Source organism: Aulostomus chinensis, chromosome 12 (assembly GCF_037954235.1).
Source record: "Aulostomus chinensis isolate RoL2024-O1b breed Wild chromosome 12, RoL_Achi_v1.0, whole genome shotgun sequence".
Classification (NCBI taxonomy): Eukaryota; Metazoa; Chordata; class Actinopteri; order Syngnathiformes; family Aulostomidae; genus Aulostomus; species Aulostomus chinensis.
In genome coordinates this window covers 25,476,356-25,487,526 of record NC_141331.1, presented here as the reverse complement: position 1 = coordinate 25,487,526, position 11,171 = coordinate 25,476,356, and the positions used below count along the sequence as shown (strand labels likewise).

General features: G+C 45.3%; 1 protein-coding gene across 2 annotated transcripts in view; it reads left to right on the top strand.

Moving 5' to 3' along the window:
- Positions 1-1,011: 1,011 nt before the first annotated feature.
- LOC147252561 (radixin) overlaps positions 1,012-11,171 on the top strand; it is a 47,996-nt gene continuing 37,836 nt past the window's right edge. Inside the window, exons 1-2 of one of the 2 annotated variants that reach the window (XM_086220905.1) lie at positions 1,012-1,263; positions 9,754-9,854. In XM_086220905.1, coding sequence (XP_086077031.1) covers positions 9,843-9,854 — 12 coding nt within the window. In that variant the 5' untranslated portion in view covers positions 1,012-1,263; positions 9,754-9,842. Of the gene's footprint in view, positions 1,264-1,336; positions 1,491-9,753; positions 9,855-11,171 lie in introns of those variants that run through there. The other variant, XM_086220906.1, reaches the window with a different exon arrangement.

The window sequence follows — 11,171 nt, the reverse complement described above, 5'->3', positions numbered from 1 at the left end:
ATGTAAATAGAACAGCAGCGTATACCGCAAACACATGAGGGTGGCACATTCAAACGTTTATGAAAGCGACGTCCTTGCTGTGAGTCGCGTGAGTCACGGCATCTTTTAAATGTGACCCGGCACATCAGGCAGCAGCCGTAGACCAGGAGGTGAGACGCTTGAGATCTCCGTCTGTTACTGCCATCTCTCCGGGAAGCGGCAACGGAAGCTCTTCAGACTTGTCACAAATGTTCACTGGACTCACGGTGGATCTGAAAACGTTTCATCGACCACACACACACACACACACACACACACACACACACACACACACACACACACACACACACACACACACACACACACACACTACAGAAGAATAAATTGGGATGTGACATTTTACAGCTTGTCAGCACCAGGTTTTTTTTTTCCCCTCCATGAGTTCACTTGATTAAAAAAATAGTCAGCATAACGTAGTATGACGACGTGTCATGGGGTGCTGGTCGTGAGACACACTCTTTTGGGAACATAGATCACCACACACCATTACTCACTTTCATGAGTGTGTGATTGAGCTGGAGAGTGAAACAACCTGTTATTGTTTCCTTTGCACCTCCACTACCCAGCAGAGGGAGTGAAGGCTGACAAGGGGATGCTTTTAGTCTTTTCAAGCTCAAACACACCATGTTTGGATGGAAGTTACTCTGGTTTACGTTGGGGTTTTTTTTTTGGGGGGGGGGGGTAATTGTTTACTTTGTGTATTCTAATTCTCCTCAAACCATTAACTAAAATATATGAACAGAATAAAAATGTCAGACTTCATGCATTTAAACTTTGTATGAAGAATAAAATCTCGATCTCGCATAAAACCAGGGAGACATCTGGGGCAACGTCTCCAAGCTTTATAAGGTATGAAAAAGTTTGCGACCCCTGTTCGTGCCCCGCGGCAGACGGATCTGCAGAATGGAGGAGGAGGAGGAGGAGGAGGAGGAGGGGGGAGGCGAATCTGCGGGACTGGGCTCACCACCACCACCACGCCTCAGTACGGTAAGTTCGTCAGCCATATTGACTGTCTGTACCACTTCTCCGGTGGTGGGAGGCTGGCTGTGGAGTCTCTCTGGATCTCTGTGCACCCGCGGTAGCTACGCAGCGTGTCCGGGAACCAGCGCAGAGGACGGGAAGGTGAAACCCGCTATTTTTACTCGCTGTGGATATAAAAAGTACTGCTGCCAGCCGGAGGGGGTGACAGTTGGAGGCATCCTTAAGCGCAGCCAGCCGTCAGAGGTGAGTTGGAGCACCTACATCCCCGCCTGCCGTCCTTTAAGCCGTTCAAACGAGGGGGGGATTTATTTTCCTCTCCGGGCTGGAGAGCCAACGAGCCGCAGCGCGTCCAACTTCTTCCACGTCGCAGACCCATCAGACAGGCAGGGTAGAGACGGCGTGCTCCGCTCATATTTAGCCCCATCGCCGTGTCACACAGGCTTGCTTCATATTTCTGGAGGGGAGAACGGGTGAGTAAACCGGTGACACTTGGCGCTGTGTGTCGGTTCTGTTATGCAACGGGACAGCGAGCAGCCGGAGTAATTAGATGCGTGCCCCCGTTCCCAGAAGCGCGTTCAAAGTGTTTTTACAGAAGCACTTCGGGACGCTTCAGTGTATGAACGCGTTCGTGTTCGGTGGGTTTAGTGGTGCCGGGGTCTTCGTGTTTGAGGGCTCACCGCGGAAACGCCGTTTCTCGCGCCGTGAGCCGCTTCAACCGCGAGTGCGGCTGGCGCCTCCTGACTTTTGCAACGGCTGCTAGAACTTCAGCAAGTTGTTGGACTGGAAGTGTTTGGACCTCTCGACAGCCTGCTGGCTCCTCTCGGTCGACGGAGTTTTAGCCCTTACGGTCTTTTAAAATCCGCTGTTTTCTGCGCATGTCTCCAATGTCCGATGTTATTCGCGCGCATATGAAACTGTCGGTTTGTCACAGCGATAGTTCCTGTTTGGTCTGATTCTACCACCTTCCCACACTTGTGAGAGTTTATCTGGCGAGGGACGACGCACTGAATTGCACCGCTCCTGTTTGTTGGCTTAGCACCTGAACAGCTGTCCTGAGTGCGCCAACATTTGCGCCTACCGATGTTGCCACTTGCGGTCCATCTGGCACAAACAGATGCTCCGGAGGCTTACGAGTCGCTGATTGGCTACTTCACAGAGGGGGAAGTGACCTAATTGGCTGTTTGTCTTGTCGCTCAAATCCTCCTGTTGCTCTCGTCTCCGCCCCCCTCTTGGACCAAATTACAGCTCATTTGAGAGAGAGGCTCCCTGCATCATGACATGAGATACCTCTGCTGGCTGGTTTAAGGTTTCTCAGCTGCACTGTTTTGTTTTTTTTTCTCCTTTGGAACCTGTTGAATAATCCCATAGTGCAGGATTAGCAAAGGACAGCGTTGTCTCACTGTGGCCAGACCCTCAGTCGTGTGAGTGACTCAAAATAGACCTGGCGTTGTACCTCGTTAGTGCACGGTTTCCCAAGGAAGACCAAAAGAAAATATTTCATGCTGTTGGAGCATTTAAAGATGAACAATTTTGCAGTGCCAGGATTCGGCAGGAAAGCCTCAAGTTCTCAGGAGGAAGTCTTATTTGTAGCCTGACCACGACAAACAAGACCACACATGAAATAGTTAATGCAACGCAGACGCGTTTGAACCAGTTTACTGAAACAAATAATCGGTGGAGGCAATCTCTGAATTTGCCTTGCAGGTCTGTTAGGCCATTTGGCCGAATCTGATGATTTCCTCACACACCAGCTGCCACTGGGAGGCTGTTTCTGACTGCTGCGCTGAGAGTGTTGGTGGGGATGCCTGGTCAGCTTAGGAGGCTCGGCTCCTCCCAGGAATCTGCATGTGCCTTCATGTTTCTGTCAGTTGTGTCAATTTATGTTTGCATCTTTTAATGTTGCTTTTGTTTTTTTATAGACATGTTTTTTTGTTCGCATCTGCGTACCCAGCAGGTGTGAAACAAAAGTGAATGCACTGGAAGTGTCTGTTACAGTCATCCACTGTATTTTCAGAGTGCGTGCATGCATAACAAATAAGTACAGTAGGTCAAAGTTCAGCTGGGAGTTGCCTCTGTACTGCAGTGGGCTTGAAATGCACGGTTTGAACAAATGATTTAAAGAGGTCGTTTCAAAATAAAAGCATTATATACTTGGATACGACACACAAAAACACAGCGCGAAAAAAATGTACCAAATTTAACCAGACCAGGACAACCTCTTCCTCATGGTCTCATCCCATTCATGTATTTTTTTTTAAAGCTCATAAATGTTACTGCTTTTTTGTTTTTTTTATGCCTTTTATTTCTCCAGGATTGGTTCTCTATTTGGCAGAGACGCCCCGTTCACATACACACCTCGATCCAGCTCAGCACAACCGAAGTCTGAGCTGCTGGCCACTGAGCAGTAGTTAAACACCTGCCTAAAGCAATCACGCCAAGGAGGAAATTGAGTTTGAGTCATCCGGAAGGAATCAGGATCATGACTGGATGCAGGAATTTGGAATAACGGCGTTCCAAGGAAGCACTGTGCAGGCGTTTTTGAGCATATGGTCTCCTGGAAGTGTTGATTTTCCTCTGCATTGCATAAATTCTTTGAATCAAATTTAGATTTTTATTATTTCACAACTTTTATTGATGTGCACAGCAAGAAAGGCAGACATTTTATTATATGTAGTTGTCCTTGGACAATGTTTCTTCTGGAAGAGAACAGACACACACAAACAAAAAAGAAGTCCCTGGGTGGTGATGATGGGATGAAGAACGTACCACTAGCAAACGCCAGGAGAAACGATTTTTCCTGACAAGAAAAGCCTCACTGCCATGTGAAGACCAGTTCTGATCAAGCTGATGCTATAGGAGCGTCTGCGCTTACCTCTTCATCGGCTGCCGCGTGTTGCTGATGTTGGCAAGCTGGCTTCTTGCATCATCTCATGAATCTTGTAGGAATCCAGGGATTCCTCCTCGGTGAGACCTCAGGTACCTCAGAGCAACCTACCAACATGTTTGGGATATCCTGGCAAGTAGGCCAGGCTGAAGGGGGAAAAAAGTTCAGTTGTTAGAATTAAAATTCTGTGGACGCAGCTGACCCTCATGCCTGGATAAGAAAAGATAAGATAGGATAAACCTTCATCCGTCCCTCAGTGGGGAAATTGGCACAGCGGGAGCTACTGGAACAGGCAGCCACTCACGCGGCGCCATCTTGGATCTGGATGGATCCTCCATTCATTCAAGTTGTGTGATTCTAGATAAAATGAGAGCCACAGTTTTTTCTGCTTCGAAATAGATATCACTGTCCCTCACACTTGTGCTCACATGTTTGCGGTGCACTCATTTACTTGATGCTGAAGGAAACTTGAAGGAAATATGATGGCACAGACGGAGGACTGGCGCAGCAGCTCTGACAGGCAACGCTCTCGTTTTGACACGGAGGCGATCAACTTCAGTCTCTTGTCTTGATGCCTTCGTGGCCGAGCGCAAGTGCTTTTCTGCATTTGTTTTTCCTCGGCCTTTGTAGAGTTGTTATAGTTTGTGGGGATGTTTTAGCTCCGTTGTCTGAATCCAAGAACCCTCCACACAACAGAGTGTGAACCTGTTTTCGGTGCAGGCTTGGTGGCGTTGTTAAGATGACTCGTCTCATTATCACCCCTGCATTTGTCTAAACACACGTTTTGGCTCACCCCGCCATTTGTGGTGATTCTCACTCACGTCAGGTCTCAGATCCTGTGTGCACATGGCAGTGCGGCACAGTGAACCTGCGAGGCTGGAGCCTGCTCGACTCTACACGCTGGAGACGTGACAGGCCCGCGGGTTAAGCTCATTATTGTGCTCATCGGAGTGTTGTTGGATGTTCTGCTTCTGTGTCTCCTCCGCAACTTACTGACATAAGCGCAGCCACATTCTCCTCCAACTTTCTATGAATCATCTTTCAGTGACGAGGGTCATCGATCTATTAGATATTGAAATATCCACTGGCTTTCGATTGATGATGGCAACCCTGTGGCTGTACTAGATGATTTCAGTCTAAACCACAAGTTCCCACTTCATTTTATTTCACTCTCAAGCTTTTAAATTTGGTTCAGTTGATCAGCTGATGAGAAAGTTTCAATCTCCAGGTCAGAGAAGTTCCTCTGCTGGATTAAACTTCTCTATGGTTTAGAATCCAGGGATGAGGCTTCCAGAGTCCGAATATATGGGGGCGAGGCATTGAAATGACGATGGTTTTCGGCCACCCCATTTATCAATTGGAGATTTTAATGATTCATCAGTTCATAAAAAAAGAGTGATGATGCCATTTTGACTGCTTTTAAACCGTTTTTCTTTATCTGTTAGCACAGCAGAAACCTAAGAGTGCTGGCTAGAGTGTAGCGCTAATGAGCTGAGCTGTGTTTAGCTGGTTCTTTGTAAGTCATACAACTGAAATGGCACTTATGGACTCCAGAACAGCTTACGACCACACAAACAGCTTCAGTGACACAAAACAGCAATGAAAAGTAGCGTCAAGACAAGTCATGAAAAGTCACATAATCCTGAAATGTTGTTATTGATATTTTACAGAACATTTGAAAATATTCTGTTGGGGTTTTTTTTGTGTGTTTTGACACTAACCTCCTTAAATCAGTTGTTCTTTTTAAAATTCCATTTACGGCACAAAAGCGTAAGTATTTGGATTCAAAGTTTCTCAACTGAAGGGTTCATCCTTTGATCAATCATTTAAAAACTCCCCAAAGCCAAAATACGTGAGCCACTGGCAGCTTTGTACTGAGGATAATACAGCAGTTCATCCATAAATCCCTTTGTGAGGGTGGAAATGGTTAAAAAAGAAGCTAAGAGTTCATTTATCTTAACGGCCATTTGAAGGCTGCAGTGTTGAACTGTACTGGATTTGACTGAAATGATGCAAATACTCCTGAGTGCAGCCCTACTCAGTGTAACAGACGGAGCTCAAAAGAAACGATTTCAAACATTTCAATCAACCTGCTGTGCAATGACTCGTACCCATCACTTTAAATGTTGCCAGTTGTGCAACATGTTCTCCTCCCACCAAGTCTCTTCCCTGTCCCGGGCTATTAACACGCGTCCTGACTGAGGGATCTGATCCTCGGCAGACAGCTCAGACTACCTGGGTTCACACCTGCCATCCCGGTTCTTCTCAGGTGGCCACTTGTGATTCAGTCTCACCCCTCTGGTGTGTATGAGAGTTCACGGGACATTTTTTTCTGTTTGCAAAGACCGCAAGCGCACTTGTTTTTACAAAGGCAGCACGGCAGTGTTGCCTTCCTTTGGTGGTCCAGTGATTCCTCTAGAATGGAGTTACAGCACCAACGTAAAAGACACTGAAGAATTATTCATACATCTTGAAGAAAAAATAACCTTTTTAAAATAAAATTAGCAGCATATTGGCTCAGTAGAGTAAACACTGTACCTCTGCAGGTCTTCTTCATATTATGTAAAGGGAGGAAATGAAATATGGAGGAGGAGGAGGAGGACTATGTGGGGCTTGGGCAAAGAATCCACAATGAAAAATGTGTGAGCTGAGAACACTTTGGCGTAGCCTGTGAAACTCAACCATCAATGTGGAACAAACACACCAAAGACAGGACAAGATATATAAGAGAGAGAAATGAACACAGAGCGAAGCCTCTTCCTGCATGAATGGTGACCTGGAAGTTGAATCCACTTGGGAGCAACACTTTGGTTTCACTGAATGAAGGGACTCTCTTTCTTTTCTGAATCCACTGACAAAAACACTCTCAGCATACAGCCAGATTTACAAGGTTGGAGGCTACAAACAGAACAGACCTGGTTCTTGTGTGTGTGTGTGTGTGTGTGTGTGTGTGTGTGTGTGTGTGTGTGTGTGTGTGTGTGTGTGTTGACCTGTGGGGTCATGTGTTCCTATAAAGCCTGGGGCCGTTAAATTCATTAGATTTTGCAGATGCAGTTACTTTCATGTTGCTGAATAGAGAACAAAGCTGATTATATCACTCTGGTGGTTTTTCAGTTTCAACAGCTTCAGTATGAAACCATAAAAATCAGTCAGAACAACAGATATTTACTCATTACTGAGTTTTAAGGGGTGCTGTATGGATGAGTAAAGCCTGCGTATTCTCTTCATAAAGCAAGAATCGCCATCGCCAACTCTCTGCGTGGTTCTTTTCTGAGGAAAGCAGTGAGACAGAAAGTCTGTTAGTTGAAGACACTGAATATTAAAATAACTATCTCCTGGCTGCAGGTATATGGGTCAAGACGTGCTTTGAATTTGTGTCACTCTTCATTCTCTTGCTGTCTCCCAGTGTAGATAAGGTGAAATAGAAGGATTATGCACATAAGATGAAATTCAGAGTTGGAGGGAAGTTAGACCCAGCTGATGAATTCACCCCTGGCTGCAGTTCTTTTGAGTCCACCTGCTTTAGACGAAGGGTGTTCACCGAGAGACTTGCACTGATAAAAGCCTCGACCCTGGCTTGCACCGAAGCATGAATTAAAATTGTGCACGTTCAAGCTATCGCTGCGAAGAACTGACGACCCGTCCAGGGTGAACCCCGCCTCTCAAGCCCAGTGTCAGCTGGGATCGGCTGGGATTGGAGGGACCTCACCATACAATATGCAAAATAAAAAATAGAGCTACAATTTCCTGTGTGCATGTACGTCAGATGTCAAATGTCTGCTTCAAAGTTTCAAGGTGTTTTAAGTTTCCTCACTGGCCGCTTCCTTGACCCAATCACTCACTACTCCAGGAAACAGCGCCGTAGCTCCTGAAGAACAAGCGTGACCGTCATATTGTATAAATAATCTGCCTCAAACGTCAATGATTGTTTGAACAAAAATCAATCAAGAGCTGGAGCATCAATATTTTATCAGGAAAAAAGTGTGATTATGTGTTGCCACACTGGCATTTGTTCCCACCTCTTCTGTCTTTGTCTTGTTAATTTTTATAAAAATGAACATAATCCCAAAATGTCTTACACAACATATGAGATATTCCCAGGAAAGCTAGAAAAGTGGGTTTGTGTACAGAAGTCTTTGTCAAAGCAAATACTCCAGTTGACATCGTTGGCGTGTGCATGTCAGCACATGGACGTTCCCACCATGCTTGTTTCACACAGGATGACCTCGATACCATTGAGGGTATAAATTAGGCTTCGTACAAACTTGAAAAGAAAATGTCCTCAAACAACTTGTGACACTCGCACATTAATGAATTAACACATCAATTCATACAAGATTTATCCTGCATTACAGTGTGACACGAACAAATGCAGTGGCTGATCAATCTGGATTCGAGCAGACTGCCACCCTAACCCTGGTTCAGTATCATCGCTAACAGGATGTTCTTATGGCCCTGCAAGTTCAGACTGCTGTTTACATCATCTGTCATGTCCAGTATTCATCTTCAAGGAATTTGAAGCAAATTACTAACCCCAATCCTGGGAGAAGCCACAGGGATGGATGTCGAAAATACCAACTCCCCTTTTTTAGATCTGACCGTCTCTTTACTGATGAAGCACTCGCCACAAACTGCACTGAGAATTTTTCAGAAAGTTGGTTTCTAAAGGTTCTTGACCACACCGCATCATTTTGGAAGTAGAAATAAACTGAAGAAACTTCTCCTGAATGAGGTTTTGATCAACGAGCCGTCCATCACACAGTGCAGGGCAGCTCCATCTTCTATCTGATTTGTCCACCAAGTGTTCCAGTGAGTCTTTAGGTCTAGGTTTCCGCCCTCGGACTGAGCCTGGTTTCGTTCTCTGTGCCACTGACACTGGAGGAAGGTCTATTTCTGGCCTCACACATCACAAAGATCTGGCACAAATGGGACACCCACCAACTGCCCTCTCTATTTGATATTCTCGTCATTAAGCAGTCCTGTTCAGAATCAACCCACACTGTCCAGATAAGACGGTAACAATATGTCCCAGCAACACACCTCATCAAGAGTAAAAAGATAATTGGTTTCTAGAATGTTTATTTCATTAATTGCTTCAAATGCAGACCTCCATGAACGCCTGTGACAACAAACCCTGAGCCAAATGTGATCTTGATGAATAAGAAGAGCCTGATTTCTCAGGCCTGGTTTTGTAGTCTTGTTATGGAGGTTCGCTGAAGTGCTGTGCTGAAGGGATTCGATGTCTCAGCTCCCAACTTCTGCTCTCGCTGCCTCACTGGGTTATACTCCCATGGGTGCTCCTGACCCAGTCACTGGTAGAAGGAACTGGGTTTAGCGTGCAGCTACTCACTTCTCCGTAGAGGATGGGTGAAATGCAGAGCAGGAATTTCATTGTAATTGGGATAAATACAATAAACACACTCTTCTTTTCTCCTTCAGCGCCCCTTCACTTCCAGCTGATAGTGAAATTCCTGTTTGTCATGTCCATCAATCAAGGTCAGACTGTTTCAAATTGTCCTATTCTGTATCGTTCTGCCTGAGAGGCACAAGACATGGAAATGGCAGAGGGGTCTTCTGTCCTTTTAGTTTTGCTTTATCTATGTCTCGTCCTTTTATGCTGCTTTGTTTTCCACTATTTTGCCACTTTTCTGTCATTCTTAACTCCAGCCTTTGAGTCTCGCCATTGTCATCATGTCTTTTCACAGCGATAAAGAAAGACATGGAGAGAGAGAGACATGGAAACGCATAGCTGGAGAGATACAGAAAAGCAGACAGCCTAAAGGGTACATGCATCTAATGATAGTGTTACTTGTTTGTTGATGTCTGTTTCTCTTGTTGCTGTGTCCCAGGCGCTGGTGCCCCAGAGAGAGGCAGGAAGACGGAGGACGACTTCTTTCTGTTTTCTCATCAGCAGGGGACGGGCGGAGAGAGGAGAAAGATGCCCAAACCGGTTAGTAGCTAATCAGCCATTTGCTGTCTCAACAGATCCCGAATAGCTGTTGTAGTTTTCAGTGTCGGACTGCAGGACTTCAGGACTGAGGTCATCAGTTCATTGTTATTGCATTGAATTCTTTTGCACCAGAGGCTCCTCTAATGATGAAGCTTCAGGGGAGTTTGTCAACCTCAACATGTGCATTTCGCATATTCATTGAAAAAGAGACTTTTGACCTTCCTCAAAGTGCCAGAGTTAGTGCTAGTACATTGCTCTTGGAAGCTGCCCGCTGATGATGAAATTAATAGCGTGCGTGTGCAAATGTTGTGTTTTGATAAAGTTGTTTGTCAGCCACCAGATACCTCAGTTACTGCAGTAGGGATGGCCGTTTGGCAGTTTAACCTGTGTGGTCTACCCACGAATGGGACCTAAGATTTCTTCATGAAGCTCAACAGCTCATTTCAGATTGAAACCGTAACCATGCACTGTTTTGGTTTTGGCTACATTGAATCTTTTGAGGTTACGCTTTTGTGGCGAAGAAAGAAGTTAAATGAAAATGCAGGATGGATTTCGGTTACTGATTCAAAGTAACAGCGGAAAAATATTAAAAATAGATTTGATGTGTGTACCTGGATTGCTGCACGAAGGCCTTAGCAGACGTACCTGCTCAGTGAGCCGAGCTTCTGTCATCAGCTCTCCTGGACAGAGGTGATGTGTGGCTGCAGAGTTTTGGAAAACAGGCAATCACTTTGTGGGACTGTCCTGTCTTTTGAAAAGAGCAAATACAAAGAGGGCTTTCTCTGCTCTATTTTTGGACTGCAGGACACTGGGAGCTTTCATCTCACCATGTGCATGCAGGCTGAACAGGATTATTGTTGGATGGTTGTGCAGCATTTATTACATCATCTTTATTATAATTTTAATCAGACGCTTTGAACTGAAAGTGGTCTGAAGACCTACTTTGGAGCCATAACATTGCATTTACTATTTAGGAAAAAAGATTTGGAAATATTATAGAGATAGATTTATTTGACAGTGTACGTGAGTGCAGTGTTTGGCTTGCGACTGTAGCAAGATACGCTACAAGTGACTCGACAATAAGTGAAGCTTCACTACACTCAGGCTCTCCCCAGAGAAATGAAACAAGCTAAGCAAACCCATTTCTGATCTTGCTTCATATTTTTGTTAACGCTGAACCAACTACATTCTAAGTCAGTGCTCTATCGTGATCATCATAACGCTGTCAAACAGATGGGTTGTGTCCTTCTGCATCCTCACTTTTGTTTCCAGGTTCACTCAGCAGGCTCAATTCACACGCGTACTTTTTTTTGGGAG